General features: G+C 40.8%; 1 protein-coding gene across 15 annotated transcripts in view; it reads right to left on the minus strand.

The window, feature by feature from the left end:
- Nucleotides 1-4,730: 4,730 nt before the first annotated feature.
- ephb3b (eph receptor B3b) overlaps nt 4,731-24,479 on the minus strand; it is a 66,210-nt gene continuing 46,461 nt past the window's right edge. The window contains exons 6-16 of one of the 15 annotated variants that reach the window (XM_077583522.1): nt 23,358-23,494; nt 22,577-22,739; nt 22,255-22,363; nt 20,465-20,517; nt 19,324-19,551; nt 16,916-17,163; nt 15,808-16,023; nt 14,371-14,556; nt 13,928-14,127; nt 9,134-9,289; nt 4,731-6,255 (exon numbers count right to left, since the gene is read on the minus strand). In XM_077583522.1, coding sequence (XP_077439648.1) covers nt 6,147-6,255; nt 9,134-9,289; nt 13,928-14,127; nt 14,371-14,556; nt 15,808-16,023; nt 16,916-17,163; nt 19,324-19,551; nt 20,465-20,517; nt 22,255-22,363; nt 22,577-22,739; nt 23,358-23,494 — 1,805 coding nt within the window. In that variant the 3' untranslated portion in view covers nt 4,731-6,146. Of the gene's footprint in view, nt 6,256-9,133; nt 9,290-13,927; nt 14,128-14,370; nt 14,557-15,807; nt 16,024-16,915; nt 17,164-19,323; nt 19,564-20,464; nt 20,518-22,254; nt 22,364-22,576; nt 22,740-23,357; nt 23,495-24,479 lie in introns of all 15 variants that reach the window. The other 14 variants (XM_077583529.1, XM_077583523.1, XM_077583520.1 and 11 more) reach the window with 14 other exon arrangements.

The raw sequence follows: 24,479 nt of genomic DNA on the forward strand, positions 1-24,479 counted from the left end.
CTTTCAACCCCAAAGTGGGACCATTTAAAATCAAATTAGAGTCGAGCCAGTCGTGACTATGTTAATATGTCAACATTGTTTATGGTAACAATTAAGGCTAAGATGCCAAGTAGAGCCTTTTCACTTTACACTGCAATGTGGTAGTGTAAATTATTATTCATTGCATTGCTCAAGTTTGAAAGCATAATGGCATGAGCTATCAGGCCAAAATGCTTTTGTGAGAATTGTTTTTACATGGTAATAAATTCGTTTATATTTTAGTTTTTGCAGTGCTGGAGTGCTTCAATAATGGACGAAAACAAAGATCTGCACTCTAAGTAAATCTTTGTTGGGACTTCCTGCCAATTAGCAAATTGTGCAGTTGGAGCGGTAATTGGGTTTTCCAGTCGACTGGAGTTTGTGCACAGCTCGGCTGAGAGAGGTTCGACGCTAAACACCTTGCTATTTGTCCGGCAATTATGTCGGGTCCCTGTGTCACCGTACAGACGTGACCAATTAGCAGTGCCCAACTCCAATGAAAGAGAGGGATTACTGCAAAAGCGCAAAGAGGGGAAGAAAAAGTAGCTTGTTGTGTGAAGCTTGTAAGGGGAAGGATGAGGCGTAGTCAGTCAAGGGATGATTAGGAGTGTGTAGTGGTGTGTGTTTCTCCTGTGTGTCTGTTTCTGCATTGATCATCATCCTGACCGACATGTGGATCAGGCATGTTAATGCACGCTGATATTTATGCTAATACTGTCCCGCTGACCGAGTGAGGATTATAAATTAATCTTTATTGACATCCCAATCATTTTATCCCAAATTGCAGTATATGACGTATTTGGATGAAACAGGTCGGCACACAATCAATAATTTCCATCTTGGAGTACACTATGCCAATAGATGAAGGAAGGTTTACAGTGCGTCAGTTCGTCTTGCAATACGTTTGATGCAAAATGACATATTAGAAAGCATAGGGATGAGCGAGTGCCGATACCAGACATCAGTATCAGGCCAGTACTCGCGATGGAAATGAGAGGAATAGGAATTTGCCATTCATTTCATACAATTTTAAGGGAACTTGCTACATTGGGATACATAGGTCTTACTTTAAAATTAGCTGTCATTGTTGTTGTTGTTGTTTTTTAGGGCATTTTATGTATCAAAAGTACTAGTGGTGTGGTATCGGTACTTGGTATCAGTATCAGTGATTAATCAGGAGATGAGTATACATGCCTGAAAAAAAAGTGGCTTTAAGTATCTGATACCTCGGCAATGCATAAAGAAAAAACTGAGTGCATCCAATTTTTCTCAAATTAATAATGAAATAAATATACATACAGATGTATGTATATATACTGTAGCCAATATGTCTTTTTTTAAAGCACTAAATTAGATGACACACATATTGACCAACTCAAAATGTATATTGGTCCATCTTCGCCTAGATTTTTTTTTAAATGTAATTGATTTTTTAACTGAAATTCTTTCCAAGTTTTTAAATTAGCAAATACGGGAATTATTTACATTTACGCTAATTAAATGCTGTCTTTAAACCCAAGCCTATTTTGTAGCTTTGTGGCCTTTAAATATTCAAAAAATGAATAAAATCGATCTTTTTCACCCCATACTAGATCAGCTCTGATCCATTATCCGATAACGTGATCAAATTGTGACATCCCGACAAAATAATGCTTTCTCGAAACATGTTGAGATTCTGACACTGAAACTGTCTCAAATATAAGATATTTTTCTTTTTGCCAAACGCAGTACACAAAAATATCAGCTTTACGTTGTACATCAAGGGGTAGAATGTGTTGCAAATATCTGCAGCTATCCAGACTCTGAGGCCACAGATGCGAGGCTCTATATTTTCTGTAATTGGACCGGGAGAGGAAGAAGACAGGAGCCTGGGGACAAGGCGAGGGTTGGATGAGGAAGAATCTATGATCTGAGCATCTTTCTCTTATTAGCTGAGAAACAAAACCGTTGGCTCAGTGCCCTCAGAGACTAACTCATATTAATTGGTGGGTAGGAAATACAATACAAGGAAAGCCTGTGTTGCACCTTATTGACACGCTGTGGATTTCAAACTTTTTTTCTTTTTTAAAGAAATATTGCAGCAGCCTGAAAAGGCATATTTTCGCCATTTTCTAGAGCAACTTTGTTTTTTTGCTACTCCATCCATCCACTCATTCAAGGTGCCGGTAGCATTACTGAAAGATATTTTGTTCTTTTGCCGACCATTTACCTGTAAACGTGATCATGTTAATTGAGAGAACAATGCATTCCAAATGTGTGTTGAAGTGAATGCTACTAATTCAAATCATATCTGTAACACATAGTTTTTAATTTATTTTTGTTTTGTTTTTCCAGTTTTCCAAGCATAGTCAAGAGATCTGGTCATGTTTCTTAAAATAATTTAATTACAAAAAAGTCATTTTTCCAAAAGTTTTTCCATTTGTTGCCTATAACATCTAAGTAATCTCAATACTTTTTAAAGAGGAATTTTATCACCAACACATCCATAGTGTATCTCATCTTCCTATGATTTGTACCAAACACTTATATTTCAATTTAAAAATAAAGACAGAAGCAAAAACAGTTAAGTGGGAAAGTGACCAACATTTCAAACATTATTTTCTGTTGTATAAAATAAAACTTACAAGCACTGCCTATGGGAATTAACCACTCCAAATCTGTACTGGAAGAGGAGACAATTTCATTTTCACGTAAACTCCAAAGCAATGTTTCTTTTTGTTTTTTTAGTGGACATGTCTGCTGCTGTGTACATATACACATTTTGCCCTCCCTTATAATTATTATCCACATCGTCTTACGTATAGTACATAAAGCCATGTTTCCACCACAGTACAGTTACCAGCAGGAAGTGTAGGCCATTATTCCAGTGCAACATAGTGGTACACACACAGTCAAAAGACAAATACTGTATGGATAACATCCAGCATTTTGTGTTCTTTCGCCTTGTGGCTCTCATTTTATTCCCGTTGTCACTTGAGCTGTAATTTGGTACCTTTTTGACAATGGAAGCACAACCTGATTGAATGGTGCAATATGATCAATTGATAATATTATCCTGTAATGCTAGAAGGCGAATAGGCTCCGAAGTACAATAGTGTAGTGAAGCATTGTAAAATAGGAACCACATGGTTGTTTTGCATTATTTCACCTATTAACGAGAATCTATATGGGAGAGACATATGCATGGCCACTAACGTCACAATATCACATGAATACACACCTACATTCACATACAAACGCATTCACCCTCTAAAGAACACTGTCTGGAATTTGACAACTATGACTCCCCAAATGGTCTGTATGAGATTGATGCAATTATTTAGTAAGTTGGAGCCGGAAGGTTTTGCTAGTGTGCATGCCAGGGCTGTTGATCTGCAGAAGGCTGAGTCGAGACAGGATGATTGCAGGCCAGACAGGAAATGAAGAGAGATAATGATAGGTCAGCCTGCCATATGTCTGTGTTCACCGTGTCCTAGCAAAGTCAGACCGGTTAGAAGCATTAATGGACCTGACAGACAAGACCAATGGGTTTCACTTCTGACAGCTCGGGATTATTTGATGTAGATCCTCTTGTGGGGACATTTATTGGAGATCCTTGGATGGAACTCTTTTCTGGGGTAGTACCTATACTACCTACCGCATACTGTATTCTAAAAATTCGACATAAAATACATACATATCTTGAATGGGGATTTCCAATTAAAAAGTTTACCAACATTATTTTAACTAATCAATGCTTATGAATTAATTATTTTTTGAAACCATAAGGAACACTTAAAATCCTTTTGTTTCTCAAAAATCGCCAGTGCACCTTATGAATGAATGGATATCAGCTTTTCAGTTTGTTGTCTTTTTTAAACTCTGTTATGTTCGCATTCTCATTATCATCTAATAGCTAATAGGCGTCTATGTTTTCATAATATGGGAGCTAGAACTACTTCCTGCTTCCGTGTCTAACAGGGTGACCATATTTTGATTTAAGACAGTGATGTCCAAATGCTCTCCTCGAGGGCCGGAGTCCTGTAGGTTTAGGATGTTTCCCTGCTCCAACGCACCCGTTTTCAATTAATATGATCGTTATCAGGCTTATGCAGAGCTTACTGATGAGCTTCGGGTGTGTTGAAGAAGGGAAACATCCCTAACCTGCAGGACTCCGGCCCTTGATGACCGAGTTTGGGCACCACTGATTTAAGAGGACACACAGCCCGGCCTCCTCGAGATACGTAAATGATAGATTTAAGTTTACTCAAAGATACTACACATTTGAACTATTTTATATACTGTATATATATATACATATATAAAATTATATATAAATATATAAAATTATATATAAAATTCTGGGCCACTGACACAGCTTAAGACATTGGTTGAACACTGAGGAAGTGAGGTCCGTAATGACCTACATTTTTCTTTTTAAAAATGAAAAAATAAAAAGTAACAATAATAAAACACACCTTTTTTTTTCACCTCTCACGATTGACTTGAGAGCAGTCCATGGACTACCAGTCACGGTAACCTGTTTGTCCCGCAATGAAAACCGAAACATTATCATGAATTTATACCACACGCATCAGCTTACTCTTCTTTTTCTTCAGCCTTCAGATCTTTTCACATTGTCAAAGAATCTGTTATTTTATCGTTAACTTATCCTGTTTCTTACAAACATGTAGTGGCTGTTTGCAACGACAATAAAAATACAATATGCAACGTACGGTATATGTAATTTATTTTGTTTAATCATCAATTCATCAGCTGAATCCTCTTCGTTTCCATCTGATTGTTTCAATTCCACTTCCACCCGGTTTTGTGATCCATCTGGTAACGGGTGGTAGGGAAGTGAGGGAGAGGGGATGGGGCACAAATAAATACATAGGGAAGGATGTCAACAAAATTAAAACAATAATTTTGATTATTCTGAATCCAGGTACTAGTAAGTAGAAAGTTGTCCACAATGGGTTTCTCTGCATACCTTATATGCATATATATGTTTCTCCAAAGTTGACTTTGTGATTCCATAAAAAAGATTTTTTTTAACAGTTGTCCACAGAATATATCATAATTGTTCCAGATATAATTGCTCCTTGTCATGGTTCAGTTCATGCGTTAATTCTCCACAGTGGCAAATAGCGGAAGCTGTATTGTACAGTATACTTGTGTGCAACGTGACACACCTGCACATCCAAGCACACTTAATTACACATACGCCCACACACTCACACACACACTCACTCACACACTAAAAAGGCCTAGTGGTCTGTCTATTGTGTTGCCACAGTCCTAGTGTCCCCATCTCACAGAAAGAGTCCACTTGGGTTCACTTTGATCAGCCATTTTGAAACCACAAATCTCCCTAAAATGTTACAAAGTCAAAAAGAAAGGAAAAAGTCAAATGTGGACTAACAAAAATGAGGGGGAAAAAAACAGTTGATGAGCAAGTGATCCTGACCTGGTAAAAACCCTCCTTCAGGTCAACCAGAGTCCAACTGTCCTTAAACAAGCATTTGACAGACTTCCATGATAAACCTGCTGTTTTACTCTTTGTCCATCATAGTAACTCAACCTTCTTCGGCAAGCGTCTTTTAGATAACACACCTTCAATATGAAGATGGAAACAACACATGCACAGTGAAACAACTTCAGGGAAAGAATTGTCCTCTGTCTCCTTGTAGTTTTTGTCTTCCAGCATGTTCATTCTTAGTGACTGGTTATGTCCATCAAAGCTGGGCTGGGTGTGGGGGTGGTCGGGGGCTCTCACATCAGGATCACTGTGACATTTCACTTACCAAAGCCAAGCTCCGTAAAACACACGGTCATGCAAAGTCAGCCTACACCATAGCCGATGAGGCTCAAATGGGATGGGTACACTGAACAGAACACACACAAATTGTGATTGAATAGAAAAAAAAGTACATGATGAATAACAAAAAACAGAAAGTGGTAGTGGTGAAAAACAAAAAGTAAACAAGTCTGAGGCACTGCAAGTCAGTTTTGTAGTGTCTAATTAATTGGCAGAGATGGGTCAGGCAGCTTGGATTTTTCCAATGGCTCGATCTGGCACGGTTCCTCCCCCTTTTTTTCCTCAAACTGGCCGTCTTGCGACTGCACCACTGCGGATGTGTCTTTCCTCACACCTGGACAGGAAGTGTTTGGTTCATCTGTAATCTCATGTCCTGAATGCTACCTAGTATCTTCTTCTGGTGGCCAGCCAATGTAACCCCTATCCGCAGCAAGTCCCTGAAAAGAACAAAAGAGGAAGAAGGGAAAGTGAGTGCAGGTGGTTCGGTCATAAAAAAATAAAATTAGGCAAACATCACATTTCAACGTTGAACTGTAAATCTAATGTCGGCCGCAAGTAAACACAGGAGGGATGATCCACCACCTTGGTCATCCCACATAAAATGCCTCAATCAGTTTAAGTCAACAAAACGGGGGAGGCAGGAACATGCTGCTGTTGCTGGGCAGGTGAGCAAAAGGGCATGAGTTTAACTGCCAGAAAGTGAAAGCTAATGATTACATCGCAAGCAGAGCTACTGTTAGTTATCCTGACATGCCCGAAAGCTTCCGTTTCTAAGAAGGTACCATCCCAGAGCTTTTGTGTTTCCTTTGGTAAAAGTTGTAAAGGGTATAAAAATACCCAATATGTGAGAGTATAAAGATACCTGGCCAATAGAGAATCATCACAGGCAATAAAAAAAAAGAAGACAAAACACCATGGTTTGTGATCATAGACACAATACCGTATCACATCACTTTTCTATGATGCACAATATTTCTGTAGAAGCAGGCTCATGCGCACATCAGACAACAAAGGGAGCTTGAGCCAAGAAGAATTATCTCTCATATACAGTCCTGCTTTGCCACAGCTTCCCATATATGCTCCTCATCGTAAAACAATTTTTATTGTACTGATAGAAATGTATCAATACCTACACAATACCTACTCACAGACAACCCTCTAGGTCAGTGGTTCTTGACCTGGGTTTGATCAAACAACAGGGTTCATGTGATTTGTGATGATACGCCCCACTTGGCTATCATTGACTGCAGAAAATTTGGTGTGCTCAGTCGTCGACTTGTGACTGTTGTGATGGTACGTCGTGATTTCTTTATTTTAATCCCTTCATATTAATTATGTCGAGCAAAAAAATTAAATGCTTGGACGAGTCTGTTCAATATGACTATAAGAATTGACATGTATAATGGAACGTATGGTATTCCACAGGGTTTACTTGTGGGGCCTCTGCTGTTTTCATTGTATCTGCTGCCCCTGGGTTCTAACTTAAGACAACAGCGGTGGTTGTTTTAAAGTGCTCTATAAATATAGAGTTGAGTTGAGTGATAGGAGTCAGCGTCCTAACTGTATGATTTGCAATGACAGGTTGAGCAATTCTAGCCCAGCACAACTAGCTATCTGGAAAAACTAAAGGAACACTTCCTTAAGATGCATGGAGATGGGAAATATAGGAACACAAAACTTTTTGAATTCAAGGTGAAGAGAGAGATTCGATGAAAATACTACTCTGCTTGTTCATTTTGTTCACCAATAAAAGTTCATGTCACCATCAATGATTATATCCAGTTATGGAGAGAGAATTGGAAACTATGTTTTCCGTTGCTTAAGGTCAAGTAATTAGGCAATTCATTTGAAATTCTGTCAACAGCACAATGCCAAAAAAGAACATCCAGCTATCCAGAAAATGAAAGAGAGTCTGATGCTATAATTGATTTTTATTTCGCTCTCCCCTGCTATAGTCAGTTATTGTAAAGATTTCTTTCAGTGAATATTTTATTGTATTCATATAATCTGTAGTATGCAAAACACACACAATGTCACAGCTACCTTTGTTGTTCCTTCCTAAACATCCAGTTGTAGAAATCTGCTGAGTATTCAACAACGGGCATTGAAATATTGTAAATAGGTAAGTCAGAGACAAGAGAAAGTAAGTCCTATTATTTATTTATAAATAAAATTACAAGCTATCTGTGCACATCCCTCTGTAGAAAAGACAATTCTGCCAACACAAATCTTAGTTCCAAATATACATCAAGCAAAATCGACTTTACTGCTTGATGTAGGCATGGCAAACATTTATTATTATTATTATTTATTTTTTTACTTTGATTGTTTGATGTAACGTATAGATGTTTCCATGCAGGTACACACATTTAAAGGCCAGGAAGAGTGCATCATCTTCATTACTTAAGAGGGTCTAATCCAATCCCTCTGGGGGCAACAATTAGTTTACTGTTGAGGCTCTGCCACAATCTGTGTCCTCCTCGTTCAATCACACACAAATAGTGCATAATCTAATATTACACTCAGATACCTAACACTGTGCTTGACTCAGGGACTTTTGGCTTTATCAATGGTTAGCCAAACTGGGAACCCAAAAATGCAAATAGAGCACGTCCATGAGCAAATACACCACTTGTTCATCCTCTCCAAAGATCAATGAGGGCGTATTGCTGCAATTACGCACAAATACAGTAAGGTTTTTGTTCATAGTTTGTCATCCGCATCAGCACAGCGACAGAGGATGAAATGATAATAAATGGGTGCCATTAGAGGAATTACTGGCCATTTGGGGCAACAGAGAGCCACAGTACACCACACCTGTCAGGCCTGACCAAATTGAAACAAATTACCCCCACCTCTAGTGCCTATTACACAGCTAATGAGGAGGATTTATTTATCATTACAATCCTAATTCATTTACTTGATCATCACCGGGATACTATTTTCATGAGTTCCATTACATGATTTCCTCTTTGTAAACACCAGAAGGAGGAAGGTGAATTTTCAAGGTCAACAATTAGTTGCTTGGGGAAAACAAACAAACAAACAAACAAACAAAAAACAATGTGAGTCCGAGTTTTCAAGACACAACTTGAAAATGGAGAACAGTGAAGCAATTCTTACTTTGTCGTTTTGCTAATCTTGTGCTAAACGTACACCATGACTGCTTTTTCACTATCATCACCACCTCATCATGTTTAATTTAGCCTCGAGCCTTTTTAAAAGTCTGGCAAGGTCAAGCCTCATTCCACACATTTCGCTCTCAACCTCAGATCAATCACTTTAGGCCTGATTAGCTGAAACAACTCCACTCACTCTGCTGTCATCTGGGCAACCAGGTCAAAGGAAGCAAATCCGGCATTGATGAAATTGTCATGGTAGCGGCCCATCTTGATGGCGTCCAGCCAGTCTCCCACAGTGGTGAAAGTTGTATAGTCTGGCACGCAGCGATCAAGCAAGGGTTGGGATACCCTGCGTGGTGGAAGGCAGGTGAGGAGGAGAGAGAGAAAGAGAGAGAGGGTTAAGGTGGTTACTCCATTTCCTCTATCGCCACCCCCAAACACCCCCAAAACGCCTCCCTGCTGAGCGCCACCTCACCACCTCTCCTCCTCTCTCCTTTCCTCTCCGGCACATGGCATGGGTTGTGCATGTGTGTGAGGGGGATGGAGTTAGGCGGGTGTCACTTGAATGGGTGGAGAGACTGGCTGGAGGTTAGGTTGGTGGATGCGAGCGCTGCAGCTGGTGAGGGTGGGTGTATGTTCACAAATGACATTTTAGATATAGGATGAAGATAGCAAGCAGTTTTGGAATGGGATTACAAAAAAAAGACAGACAGCAGATCTGGTGGTTGGACTTTGCCACTGTTAAATTGGAACGTTGGCAGGACAATATACAGAAGAGTGACCCAGGAAACATCTAACAGGCAGCGTAAAAGGTGCTTTTCAGTCTTTAGATCACGGGTAGGCAATTTCGGTCCTCAAGAACCGCTGCTCTGCCTATTTTAGATGACTCCCTCTCCAACACCCCTGATTTAAATGATCAGCTCATCAGCAAGCTCTGTTAGGATTCTGATAACGATCCTGACTATCATCAGGCGTGTTGGAGGAGGGGAACATATAAAACAGGCAGGACAGCAACAATCAAGGACAGGAAGAAAATGCTTTTACGCTGGGGAAGATGCAACATTGAAATAAAAGACCGGCTAAGTATGTGAAACCCTTTAAATGAGGAATCCACAGAAAAAAGAAAAAAAAACATTGATGAATGAAAATGGAAAGCAACATTTGCAGTAACAGCTTCCAATCATCTGTAAAAAAAAAAGTAAAAATAAAAATAACTTGCCTCAGGGTTTTGGAGTGTGCAAGTGAAAATCAATGGGTATTCATGAGTAAGTGAATGAAAAGCACTGCAAAAACCTGGAAGTACAAACCCAATTCCCAAAAAGTTGGGACACTATCCAAATTGTGAATAAAAACTGAATGCAATTATGTGGAAGTGCCCAAGTTTAATATTTTATTCAGAATAGAACATAGAGAATAGGTCAAAAGTTTAAACTGAGAAAAAGTATCATTTTCAAGGAAAACTATGTTGATTTTAAATTCCATGGTGTCAACAAATCTCCAAAAAGTTGAGACAAGGCCATTTTCACCACTGTGAGGCATCCCCTCTTCTTCTTACAACAGTCTGCAAACGTCTGGGGATCGAGGAGACACGTTTCTCAAGTTTAGAAATAGGAATGCTGTCCCATTCTTGTCTAACAAGCATCTTACTGTTCAACTGTCTTGGGCTTTCTTTGTTGCACCATCCCCTTTATAAAATGTGCTCTAAAGGTGAAATAAGTTTCAATACCCGGATCCTTTTCCTATGCAGTCATGATGTTGTAATTGGTGCTGCATGTGGTCTGGCATTATGGTGTTGAGAAATGCAAGATCTTCTCTGAAAGTGATGATGCCTGGATGGGAGCATATGTTGTTCTCTGATCTGAATATACCTTTCTGCATTGACGATGCCTTTCCAGATGTGGAAGTTGCTCACGCCACACGCACTCATGCAACCCTATACCATCACAGATGCAGGCTTGTAAACTGAGTGCTGATAACAACTTGGGTTGTCCTTGTCCTCTTTAGTCAGTACGATATAGCGCCCCAGTTTTCCACAAAGAACTTCGAATCGTGATTCGTCTGACCACAAAACAGGTTTTCACTTTGCCACACTCTATTTTAAATGACCCCTGGCCCAGAGAAACGCCTGCGCTTCTTGGTCTGCTTTAGAAATGGCTTCTTCTTTGTACTGTAGAGATTCATCTGGCAACGGCGGCTGGCACGGTGGATTGTGTTCACCCGCAATGTTTTCTGGAAGTATTGCTGTATGATTTTTCAGCCTTGACCCTTACACACAGAGATTGTTCCGGATTCTCTGAATCTTTGGATGATGTTATGCACTGTAGATGATGATTACTTCAACCTTTTTGCAATTTTTCACTGGTAAACACCTTTCTGATATTTCTTCACTATCTTTCTGCGCAACATTGGAGGAATTGGTGATTCTCTACCCAGCTTCGCTTCTGAGAGACACTGCAACTCCGAGAAACTCTTTTTATACTCCAATCAAGTTTCCAGTGGACCTCATTAGCAGTAACTGGTCTTCCAGCTGTTTTTTTTTTATAAGTGCAATTGACTTTTCCTGCCTCTTATTGCTACCTGTCACAACTTTTTTTTGATTTGTTGGCACCATGAAATTTACAATCAACACATTTTTCCTTAAAATTATACATTTTCTCAGTTTAAACTTTTGACCTGTCATCTATGTTCTATTCTGAACAAAATATTGAAATTTGGCACTTCCACATAATTGTATTCAGTTTTTATTCACAATTTATATAGTGTCGCAACTTTTGGGGAATTGGGTTTGTATGTAGAGGATAGACTTCCTCCAAATGAGTTTGTGGAAATGTATGTATTTCTTGTATGAATTGCCAGAGGTGGGCAAGTTACAACATTTTGCTGGTCTGTCATTCGTCAGTAGCCTGGGCACCCTTCCGTCATCATCAGTCCGTCATTTTCTCAAGCCAAACTAAACTGTAATTGTCAGGCCCTGATTTTATTTTAACCACGCTTCTGTCATCACTTCATGTCCTCACCACTATTTTAGGACCGACAGACAGAGGTGGGCATTCCTTCAGTCTGTCATTCGTCAGTCGTTAACGAAACGGACATCCGTCAATGACTGATGGAATTCCCATCTCTGTGAATTACAATTTGATGTGTTTTATTTAGGTGACAAACTGGGTTAAAAATATGAATGAGTTTTTTTTATTTTTAGGTTTAGCACTAGGTTAGGTTAGGTTGTTAGTATGCATTTCCAGATTTCCATGAATGTGTATTTGTGAGTGAATATATGTGTATCTTCACGTTGATATGATGTATTCCCGCAATATTTTGTTGACTCCTTCCCCCGTACAATATTTCTCAACGGACCAAAGAAGGTCCCCTTTTAAAAGAACAGTTCAAGCCTCTTTGCTGATCAGTGCTCCAGATAGACGGCCCACCTTGGAAGTTTAATCAAATTGTAACAACTTCGAGAAAAGTGGAGTGGATGAAGAAGAGGCGGGAGAGAAGAGTTAGCGGGAGGTGTGTTGAGAAAGAGTTTGGGGTGGGGAGAAAGAACTGGGAGCAGCCGGAGAGAAAGAGCACTACTGTCTCCCCTTCTCTCTGCTCTGTTGATTCTTGTCATCCTTTTTGATGGCATTAGATTCATTAACAATTAAAAGAGGAATGAAGAATGATGGGGAAAAAAAGAGAACAGGCAAAGAACTGTAGCTAATAACCGTGATACAGAGGCTCCATTGAGTGGTGTAGATTGAGTGATTTTTAATAAGAGCTATGCTTCGGTGCTCAAGGCCTCGGGGCTGTCGTTAAAGCCAGACCAGGGCTCTTCTTTGATAGGGTATTGTTGGTGCGCCTTCTCTAAAGTTAGCTTAAAAAATATCCAGTATGTTGCTGGCCACATCTACCAGTGGGAGCACAGTAGGAGCACAGGCTAATGTCCGAGTCTCTCCAGTGGTGATGACACTGGCCATAACTAAAACGCCTAGCGTAGTTTCTCCAAACTTAGCTCATTATTTTTCGTTACGACTGTAAGCCAGTGGGTGTTGGAAATTTCTGTTTGTAAATCATAAGAGAGAAGTGAGCAATAAGACTAGTATTTCAAATATGATTGCCCATTACTCTGACCACCTATGGTGAAGCCTGCATTGATGTCAAACATGACGATTTTACATGATTCAAAGAACTTTTTCCCAAACTATGTTAGGTAGCCCGCAGCTAGCCTTCAATGCCAAACAGGACGACAGTCTCTCCCTATTGTAGATTTCTCGGTAGGAGGCCACCTCTCTGCTGGCCCGTTTTAAATCTTGTTAGTGGCTAATTAAAAGGCGCTCCCATCTTCTTTTTGCATCGCCTTAATCGAGCTAATTAACCGCAAGCTTAATCTTCTAAGAACGGCACTACAGTGGCCAACCGAGACCCTAGTTTCCCCCATGAGCAAAACCCACGATTGTCTGCAGGCCTCCCGTAGGACAAAAAGACCCTGATACAGGGACAGATAGGTAGGTCACCCCCTCCTCAATCCCAATCACTCAAACTCTGCCACTTTATATCCTTCGGACTCTTTCCAAGAAACAGCTTGTAGATAACGGCAGTGCTACTGACTGTGCATAGAACAAAATTTAGCTCTTCGTTTGATTTAGAACACATACTGACCAGAGGTGGCAAATCCAACTCCAGAAAAAAACTAGCTAGCTCTCCGGGTGCTCATTTACCTGCTAGGGAGCTAGCTAACTTGCAGAAGGCGCTAAAGCCAAACTGTGGCAGGGTTTTTACTTTCTGGACCTGGATTTGCCACCTCTGATACTGTTCACGAACTGGTAAATGGTGACCCTTTGAGTGCCTGCACAATAGAAGACTATTGTGGTAGCTTTGGGTTATGTGTATGTAGTCCAAAATGTCTTAAGTAGTTGCATGAAGGGTCCAGTAAACATCAAGGGTTTTTAAAGGGCCAATCAAAGGTAGCATTCAGTCCTGTTATCTCTCAACCAATCCTCTTACTTACCCGGTAGACTGTGTGCTGTTAGTGACCACTTTGAGGCTTGCGGCGTTGCGGATTAGTTTATCCAGGGTGGCAACAATCTGGGTGAATTTTGGCCGTAGGTTGCGCTCTTTCAGCCAGCAGTCTAACATGAGTTGATGGAGTGCTGTGGGGCAGTCCATCGGTGGAGGCAGTCGATAGTCCTGCTCCACTGCATTTATCACCTGTGGAACAGTCAGTAAGAAACCAAAGTGACCTCCATTTGCCAAAACTTTGTTGAGGGAAGGGAAAGTGAAAAACAAAAAAAAAAAATGAGAATAAGAACAAAAGATAATCAGGGAAAGGCTTTAACCAGAATCGTGAGACAGAACGAAATATTCCAAGTGTGCAATGCAATGTATTTAAACAGAAAACTTTGACAATCTTAAATACATCTGTGCATGTCACTTGTCACTTAATGAGCTTACATCTTGATTGCTCATGTCCCAATACGGCCGCTCTCCATATGACATCACCTCCCACATGACAATGCCGTAGCTCCACACATCACTCGCTGAGGTGAACTTCCTGTAGGCAATTGCCTCGGGTGCCGTCCATCGAATAGGGATCTTCCCTCCCTGTGGATATGCGAATGAGTAGGTGAGCATGAAATACTGGAGGGATGGAGCACAAACACAGAGTCACACACATACAAGAGGAAAAGAGAGGGTGAGATAAATGCAATCCGAGGAAACATTTATGCACAAACACAAGGGTGCAAGGCGTGCAACATAAAAGGTTAGTAACGTGGCTACAAAACAATGAAATGTAGGAACATATGAAGTTTGGATAACATCGATGCGTACAGTATGTCAACTAGTATGTATGGCAAATAATCTTTACTGATTAGCTGAATAGTCTGTTTTTGTTGCCATTATTGTGTATATTTCATATTTTTTTTAGTTTTTTTAATAAACACAACAAATTAATTAATCTCATAATTTCATTATTCAGTGTGGATGAGCTCCCCTTGAGTGTGTTTTATCCTCACAGGGTTTCTCTGTGCCCCACCATGTTTTTTCTAACCATAATTCTTCAGGTTGTGTGTGTGCGTGTGTGTGTATGCGTGAGTGCCGGCGTGCTCACGGGGATGTTGGAGGGATGGGCAGGTTGTGTTTTTCTGCTGTCCATTGGATGTTTCAATTGCACCGCACTTTGAGTTGCATTTTTATGCATGAAAAATCCTACATAAATAAAGTTTGATTGTATTTATTTATTCTTTGTTTATAACGATCATTGAGAACCTTTCCTAATTTACAATCCAATTTATGTTGCCAAAGGACACTTTGACAGCAGACCGATGGAGCCGGATTGGAACCACTGACCCTTCAGTCACTGGCCAATCTGCTCTACCAACTGAGCCGCAGCATCCCCTCAAATAAAGTAGTGGCTGATGTTGCTAACTGTCATTAAATGCTGGTGTCCCTGCACTAACCACTCAGTGACAAATTTTGCTAAATGATGCATTTTTTGTCACTAATTGTAGCATTTTCAGCATTTGTCAGCAATAACGCTAGATTGCAACGTGGGTAGCACGTGCAAGAAATAGAAGCAATGTTATAGAGTATACATTACTGGACTATAAATATGATTTTCCCCGAAACATCTGTGAGACCATATTGTAGTCTCTTTTTATCACATGGTTCTGCTGTCCAGATTGAGATCAAAGTCCCTTCCCTGTATCCCTTAGTAGAAAAGCATGTTGGTAGTGTCAAGTGCGAGTAGACCTGCAACAGTCTCATGGATTCCTTTTATGAGTTGGGCTCAGATGTATAATTTATTTATTATTATGATTTATTTATAAGTAAAAATGTTAGATGCAGCACATGTACACACACTCAGACACACACATTGTAGAAGCTTACCAGTGAGCTTGTGTAGGTAGGGTCTGTAGGGTCATCCTCAAGGAAACGAGATAGGCCGAAGTCAGACACCTTGCACACCAGGTTACTGTTGACCAGGATGTTACGGGCAGCCAAGTCTCTGTGCACGTAATTCATATCTGACAGGTACTTCATTCCTGCTGCGATGCCACGCAGCATGCCAACGAGCTGAATCACTGTGAACTGCCCATCATTGAGCTGGCAAAGAAAAAGAGAAAATATCAAAGATGAACTGGATTGCAGAACAAGGTCAATGTATTCATTACTTGCCTTTATTTAATATTCCTCTGTCAGTTATGCATACTTATTTTGTGTACATATTCTCATCGTTCACTTTACTGCATCATTTATGCTTCATACTTTCCTATTTCTCTTTTAAACTGTCACCATTTACATGAATCACAATGTATATCCTTGATCTAAACTGATGACCTTGTATCGGCAATTTAAGTGAAATAAATAAAAGCAGATTTTGGTGCAAATATTTGCAGAGTAGGGTCTAGTCCAGTGGTGGGCAAACTCTATCCTCAAGGGCCGGAGTCCTGCAGGTTTTGGATGTTTCCCTGCTCCAACGCAGCTGATTCCAAACAGGAAAGTTATCAGGCTATCAGAGCTTGCTGATGAGCTGATCATGTATCAGCTGTGTTGAAGAAGGGAAACATCCAAACCTGCAGGACTTCAGGAGTTTGCCCACCCCTGGTCTAGTCAGTGTTGCAGCTATTGTTGTAGTCAAGACCACACCAACCAAGAACAAGACATTATCGAGACTAGAGAGTTTCGAGACCAAGACAAGACCAACACTTTTCGTCGAGTATTCCCCAAATTTTGCTAGCGCAGCTTATAGACAGGTGCGCCTTATAGTCCAGAAATTACTGTAATCACAATCATCACAGTAGTACTGGCCTATTCTAGACCAGTCTTGATCAAAAATCCCTAGTCTGTCCTGTCCGAGACAAGACCGAGAAACAAATGCCTTTGATTCTGATTCTGACGAGACCCTTAAAAAGTTGTCTGGAGAACTACAACACTAGTCGAAGTTTGGTAAACTGAATATCTCATGAATACAAAAGAAAAAAAAGCTTGTCCTCACCCTTAGGAATGAATCTAGTGCTCCATTTTCCATGAATTCGGTCACGATCATCACTGGTCGACTCTTGGTGACCACCCCTTCCAAGCGGATGATATTGGGGTGGTCAAACTGGCCCATGATGGACGCCTCTGAGAGGAAGTCTCTCCTCTGTCGGTCAGTGTAGCCCACTTTGAGAGTCTTGATAGCAACAATGATCTCACGGCGGCCGGGCAGCTTGAGGCGACCGCGGCACACCTCACCAAACTCTCCTGCGAGAGCCCAGGTGGTGACAGGTAGAAAGAAACAGCAAAGAAGGAGAGGAACGATGGCAAGAGAGAGAGAGAGACATAGGGTGGGGAGAGACGTATGATGGAAGAGTGAAGGAGAGTGGGGGAGAAAAAGGGAGAGGGCACAATTAACTGGTTAGAACCAAGGAGCCAGGGAAAGGCAGAAGGTGTGGGACAGGGGCAACTGCACAAAAAAGCCAGGACTCAAGGCCATAGTCAAAGGACGGTGATGATGGAGGAGCATATAGTGATTATATGTCGATTAACTAAAGCATTTGATGCAAAATGTGAGCCGATGCAGAAAAATAAATAATGACGTGATGGCGACAGGATTGTAACGGGGAGTGAATAGGAAGGGTGTCATTTACAGGGGGAAGTGGAGCTGAGCTTTGCAAGGGTCAGAGAAGTAGACACAGGAGGAGGAGATAGGCGGAGATAGAAGTTTGGGGGTTCTGGGGGCGGTGGATGGTTTATGTTTGAATTCTACACCAAGCGTGATGGCCACAGTGATGCGTGTCAACAGGAGTCAAAAGGTGGCACGGTGAAGGAAGTTGTGGGCAATGGAGGCAGGAATGCAAGAATTGAGAAGGGGAATAAAGGAAAGGAGGGGGACATGGAAGACGGGGTCGTCACTGCGAATGCTGCGAAGTAACAGGTTTCAAGTAGTAGCCTCAGCAGCAGGAGAACTGTCGTAGTAGTAGTAGCAGTAGTAATGGTAGTAGCAGAAGCAGTAGTAGGAAATCCCTTCTCTGCCATCACAACGGCCTCTATTTTGGCTCAGATACGATCAGAAAAATCAAGCTCACTTGGCACAATTCCTGCAGTATTTTGAGCAGATATAACTATGAAATATATTCAATTAAGTTCACTGAAAATTGTTGCACCATTTACACCACAACATAAAATGTCAGGGAAGGCTCTTCAGGGAGGAAACTAACCAGAAGAAGTATTATGTGCAAGGATTTTATGTCAAAATAAAATCTAGCTTGGCTGAAAGTATTCTGAAATTACTTAAGCGGAATCCAACCAATTTTAAAAATTGGGGCCACTATAATTTCCTGGCCTTTTCATAAATATCTTTTACTCCAGCGGAATCTGGGGGTAATGCAACTAAACAAGTTATGGTAATTGTATTAGAGCCATATTTGCCCCAGGAGATGCTTCATTGAGCATCTGACTGTCAGTGGTTTGAACCTCAATTTCAATATATTTAAAAGGAAGTCCAAAACTGAAAGTAGTGTGAGACTTTCCAAGAGTCTACTTTTTGGTCTCGTTTAAGTCGTGAGACTGTTTTGCCATGCAATAATCCTTCACAGAAAATTATATCCTTGTCCTTGCACAGCTACTCTCTGGTTCCTTGAAATGGTTTCACAAAGAATAACTTAAGGCTAGATAATAGATCAAATGTATGACACTAGATCAAATGCGTTTCAAAATGGAGTGTTCCATAAAACTTGACTTCAGACTTGACTTTGAATTAAACTGAATCGTAAAGATGTTTCAAAGCAGTGAGCAAATATCTACACGTTCCATGAAAGTTGTATCTGTGAGGTCACTTGGCAGCAGCTATTACATGACTTTTAATCTTTCACATTTTTTAAACAACTTACAATGAAAAGAATAAAAGTTCATTTCTGAAAAAAGATAACCAAACAGAAGGGTCCAGAACAAGTTCATGTGACTTTAAATGTTCTAAGGGACGGTTTACGTGGGCTGTACGTTTTGCCTTTTCCTCAACTTTATGACTTTAAGAATTACTGGCATCAGAATTATAGATAGCTTTGTGTGTAGTCAGTAATGCATCTTTGTATATAGCTTGCATGGACATATTTCATGTAACTGAAACATTTTTTTGCAGTATGGCAGTTTGAAGCTTTCATAATCAACTTGACAGAGATTGCTAAACTGTTTTGTGTGTATATATGAAAGCTCTTTGTGAAACCAGTCCAAGACTAGACTCAACTTTTCCATCACAGTGAAACAATCATCTAACACAAATGGTGTTACATCGGCCCTAAAATTAAAACAAAAAGGGGGAAATCAATGTGCCTCTGAGATCAGATTTAGCTGGTGAAATCTATGAGACTAGAGAGGAATTTCTAATAGGTGACAAGTCAGATAGGGGAGGGGGTAAGGTCATACCGATGAATTGAGTGAAAGTACCGCTTGGTGTGAAGTCCTCTAACGGTATGGCCTGGAGGTGACTAGCAGTCTTCCCCCTGTAGCTCAGGAGCTTTGGTGGGTTACCTGCGCCGATGACCTCCTCGATCTTCACGCAGGAGACATCAATCTCTTTGGCAAACTCCCTCACGGCTTCGTTGGGGTCCTCGTAGGTGAACGGGTCAATGTAGACCTTCATTCCCGGAGTGACTATAGGGGATTCAGTGGCAAGAACAGGAGAGTGAATCTATGCTGTCAAGTTTAGTTCAATAGGTGTACATGTTGACACCGAAGCAGTACTGGTAAATTTAGCTTGGTTAGGGTGCTCAGATGACCCGTTTTAACAAGTGACAGTCGCAGTTTTGACCCTTGTGTTCGCCAGGCCCATTGTTTTATCACTGTTAAATTCCTTCTTATTTACTTTCACATTCACGTTGCGTTCTCATTCTCATCCACATCTAATTGCTAAAATGCATCTTTTCATCATACCAGAACAAGATCTACTTCCTGCTTCCGTGTCTAAGAATCATGGGAAATGTAGTACTACTAGCCTAATGCTGCAGTCGCTGGTCAGATCCAATGCAAGCTGAGATTGTCTGGCAGCATATTTACCATGTTACAATTCAGGATCTGAGTAAATAATGTTGGATAATGGTGAGTGCATTGCATTGTTAACAGGTATTGAACTGCTAACTAAGATAGCATTTAGCTAAAGAAGTACCATAACCATCCGTCACTAGATATTTGTAATAAATAGTTCCTGTTGAGAATTTATTGTAAATTTGATTTTCAGCGGAATTGTAGTGTCCCAGTTTTTAATTTTGAAAATCTGGTCACGCTAAGCTTGGCACAATTCTCAGCAAAGAAGGATGGCACAATCAATAACTGAAGTGTCTAATCACTGTTAACCAATCATCACACTGCAGTGTCCCGAATTTCACCTTTGAGGTACCATGTTTTTTTTGTTTGTTTTATTAAATCACAGAGCAGGGTACTAAATAATGGCATATGATTCAGCTATTTTGGCAATCCACACAACTTTAGCAAACAACTCAGAACTTTGTTGAGATGCCTTTTTAATTAATGATAAAAATAGGAAATACATGCCAGCAAAGATACTTACTGTATTGCTGTAGTTTCTCAGTGTATTCTGACTCTGAACCATTCCTTTGCTTTCTGTGAAAAGATAATGATTATGTTAATAATGAATCATTTGGGCGACAACAAAGTGACAATATGGTGACAGTGCGGATACGGATCACTATTGATGTCTGGAACAGCATAACCACATTGCTTTGGAAACAGAAAGAGATTGCATCAGTGTTGGCTGGTGTCACAACATTCATTGTCTGAAACAGCAAGTAAAACTAGTCAGTCTCTGTATCTTTAAAGCAGCTTACAGAACAGACTCAAACAGTTTGCCTACCTTACACGGTCATCAAACTGTTTAATTTCCTTTGCCCTAGCTGTGTTTTTAATCCACTCCACAGTTAAAATTTTCACCATAGCCCTTCCTCTCCTTCTGTTAGCAACTATTTTCCATTTTACCAAATCCGTACTGGGGGAGGTTGGATGGTGGCTACAAAAATGATGGTGAGGCAAGGGGGCAGGGTTTTTCTTTTTAAATTACATCTTTATGTGCATCCTTTATTGTGTAACCAGTAACCAGGGCAATAATACCCGGTGGTGATTTGCATCTTATTTCAAATTCTAATTTGGTTCCGGAATATACCCAAGCCCGGCGTTTTTGTGTTATTATTTTCTCTGTGTTCTTTTATGGCAGTCGAAGCAGTAGTTAAGCTGAGACCCTGCGAGAGACACAACGGTGTGAAAATAGAAGAGAGTGGAGGGGTGAGCAGAGGGGGAGCCGGGGAGATTATTATTCATTGTAGCGTGACCAATGCCCACGCTTGTCAGCCACTGCCTGAACAGGCTTGAGAAGGGAACAGAGTGGGTGCCTGTCGGTGGTTGGCGCCAACCTTTCACATGTACATTTGCGCACGTGCCAGTCTGCTTGACAAATAAGTTGTGCAAGGACAAACAAATATGTTTAAACCAAAGTGATGTTCCGCTTTGTGAAAGGTGTGAAGAACAACGCTTATACTGTTAAGACCCTGCAGACGAGGGCCCACCAGGTTTCTTTGTGGTCAGAGAATTGCACACTTGGTGCTGAGATTGGATATCAAGCCTACCAGGTAAAACTATGTGCAAAGTGATGTTTTAATCAAAGGTGTTTACTGTTCACAGACTCACAAAACTGTCTGGTATTCAGTGGCCTTATAGGTGGCACACAGCAAGCAATCCACTGACGCCGTCCTGGGATGGATTGGAGGACATGTAAACAAAGTTGACATTTGAATCTATCTCTGTTCATTCAAGTTGAACTTGAAAATATCTTCTGCAAAAATGTCCACTATTTGAACTTTCTGGAGGCCAGTAAGTTTTGAAAAAGTGATTTTCCTCAAACTGTAATGCTATTAAAAATGCTCCAGCTCACCAATCCATTCATCAGCTTCTATTACCAGGGGTCACCAACTCTCCCTGTTCATTTTGTTCCCCAGTAAACCTTATACCAGTTTCTTGTGTTTGACCCCCCCACCCCCCAAAAAAACATTTTATTTTTCAATAAAGGGTTTGAATATGCAAAGGAAACTTGTGGGGTTCCGTACCTCCAAGAAGGTTAAAAAAACACAGCTTCAGATGTTTCCCTGCTCTAACACACCTGATTTAAATGGTCAGGATCATCACCAAGCTTCTGCAGACCTTGCTGATGATTTGATCATTTGAATCAGGTGTGTTGAAGGAGGGAAACCAAAGGACTGGAGTTGGTGACCCCTGTTCTATAACATGTCTTGGTATCTTGGCGGATATATCATGTCATTTTTTTTCATTATATATGAATCATATTTATACCTGAGGCAGACAATGGCGATGACCACGACGGCAATGATGAAGACGAAGACTGCAGTGGCTGATCCTACGATGAGGGGTAGTTGCTCCTGCCACAGTTTTGGTGGGTCAGCTTGATGATGAAGAAAGAAAAGTTCAGATCCCAATTGTGTGAAATTTATGAATACATAGTCTTAGAGAGTTTGCCTCTCACACCATAACCATATACTGTCTCCATTATGGAGTTTTTGCTGCTAAGCCCATATATCCCATGATGACAATAATAATAATAATAATAATAATAATAATAATAATAATAATACAAACAGATATGAGAGTGACATACTTTGCAGGTTGGTACTGAAGTCAGCTGGGCTGCTATAACGGCCATATCCAGCCACTGTTCGTGCACGGACCTGCACCACATAAGGTGTACCAGCCTTGAGACCTTCGACGCGGGCATTGCTCCGTTGAGCCGTCATTGTATGAGCAATGGCTTCACCCTGATCCTGTAGAGAGACACAGCCAAAGATGAAAACAAGTGAAAAACACCATAAGATATCATATACAAGATCCCTGGGTCATCTCATTAATCCTTATCCTGCTCCGATGAGCTACTGTTCCTAGCATGGCTGACCAATTTCACTTTGTTAACTGGTGAAAGGGAATGAAAAAGTAAGAAGCCGAAATAGTGAGGCATGTTAGAGCTGTCTTGGTAATCCATTGGGACGAGGGCAAGACAACAAACAGCAGATATACACTGAATGCCTTTGTTTACTCCCCGAGGCACTTCCAGTCACAGTTCTGTGCACCCCTGAAAAATAATTTCTAATGGAAGGATGGGGAGAAGATGAGGGTTATAATATAGAAGGCTACCAGGGAGAGGAAGAATCAGTGGTGTACAGAAAGACAGAGCAGAATGGCGATATAGTAAATACTCGGGCAGGGAGAGAATGAAAGAGGGGAATAATTCGGGGAGGATTACTCAAACAAAGATGGGAAATGGTGACTTGCTTCGCTGAAACCATGTGTTTATCAGCACTGGCATTGTTTTCCTCATTTACAAATGCACAGATGACACGGTGACCATGAGTGTCAGTGAAATTGGATTGAATTAGAGGACTTACATTTCTGCTTACCTTCTCATGGTACTTAATCTCATAATCCAAAATGATTCCGTTGGGTTTTTCTGGAGGCAACCAGGAAAGGCTCATGGTACTCGCTGTGGCTGCCATCAGGTGAACTGTGGGTACTGCAGACGGAGCTACAAAACGCACACAAAAAAAGGGAAAACAAACGATATCAGTTTTGTTTTTTGGAGAATTCAAGTCCTAGCCTATTTTGTACTCACAGCAGCAACTTAATAAAACCAATCATCACCATTATTGATGAAAAATGTACGCTGAATGGACCATTTAGTGAGCATAATGATATACGAAATAAACATTTTCAAAGAAAGAGAGATTAAATATAACACACTGTTATACCACCCACCTGAGTTTTCAGGCTGTATTTGCCTTTTCAAGTTCCAGTAAGTGATCTCTCTATCTTGGCCTCTTTTCCCTCTCTTCTCAGTTCAAGCCTGATCTGAACATCTGACTCATTCTCTCCTACATTCAGGTCCGTTGTTTCATAACTTCAGCTGTCTCACTTTGAGTCTTAAAACTTCTCCCCTTTTCCATCCTTAAACCTTCCTTTGACATTTTGCCATCTGTCAATCTTACATTTTTATCACCATTGCAGTGCAGTATCACCCCTTTGTCTTAAACGTTCTCACTTTACTCACCAACACACAAGCCTGGCAGGCTCTTGTTAAAACAGGGGATGCAAACCCCAGTTTTTTTGTTCTTTGATCCCCCACCCCTTGCATTTTTCTACTCCAAATCCAGCTTGTGTCTGGGGCCAGGCATCCTTCTGTTCTCCTCTCCCCTCCTTTGCTTCCCCAAAGCCTTTTTTCTCCCTCCCATGCAAGCCCACCCTATCCCAGACCTCCACCACACCTCTTTCTTTCTCAAAAGACAATGCTTCCAGGGTAGATCCCCTACTTACTCCTGCCAGGGGATTAGGCTCTGTCCTGCAGGAGCAGATGTAGAAGTAACCATGGAGGTGGCCTCCGCGGCTTATCACCACCCTTGTATTTATTTTGGTTCTTAAAGTTGAATGCACATGTGGGAAAGGTCTTGGGGTCTACACCGGTAATAATCTAATCACAGATGATCCACTCTTGCTCCTCTTTTCCTCTCATCCTG

The sequence above is a fragment of the Vanacampus margaritifer genome, chromosome 13 (genome assembly GCF_051991255.1).
Source record: "Vanacampus margaritifer isolate UIUO_Vmar chromosome 13, RoL_Vmar_1.0, whole genome shotgun sequence".
Classification (NCBI taxonomy): domain Eukaryota; kingdom Metazoa; phylum Chordata; class Actinopteri; order Syngnathiformes; family Syngnathidae; genus Vanacampus; species Vanacampus margaritifer.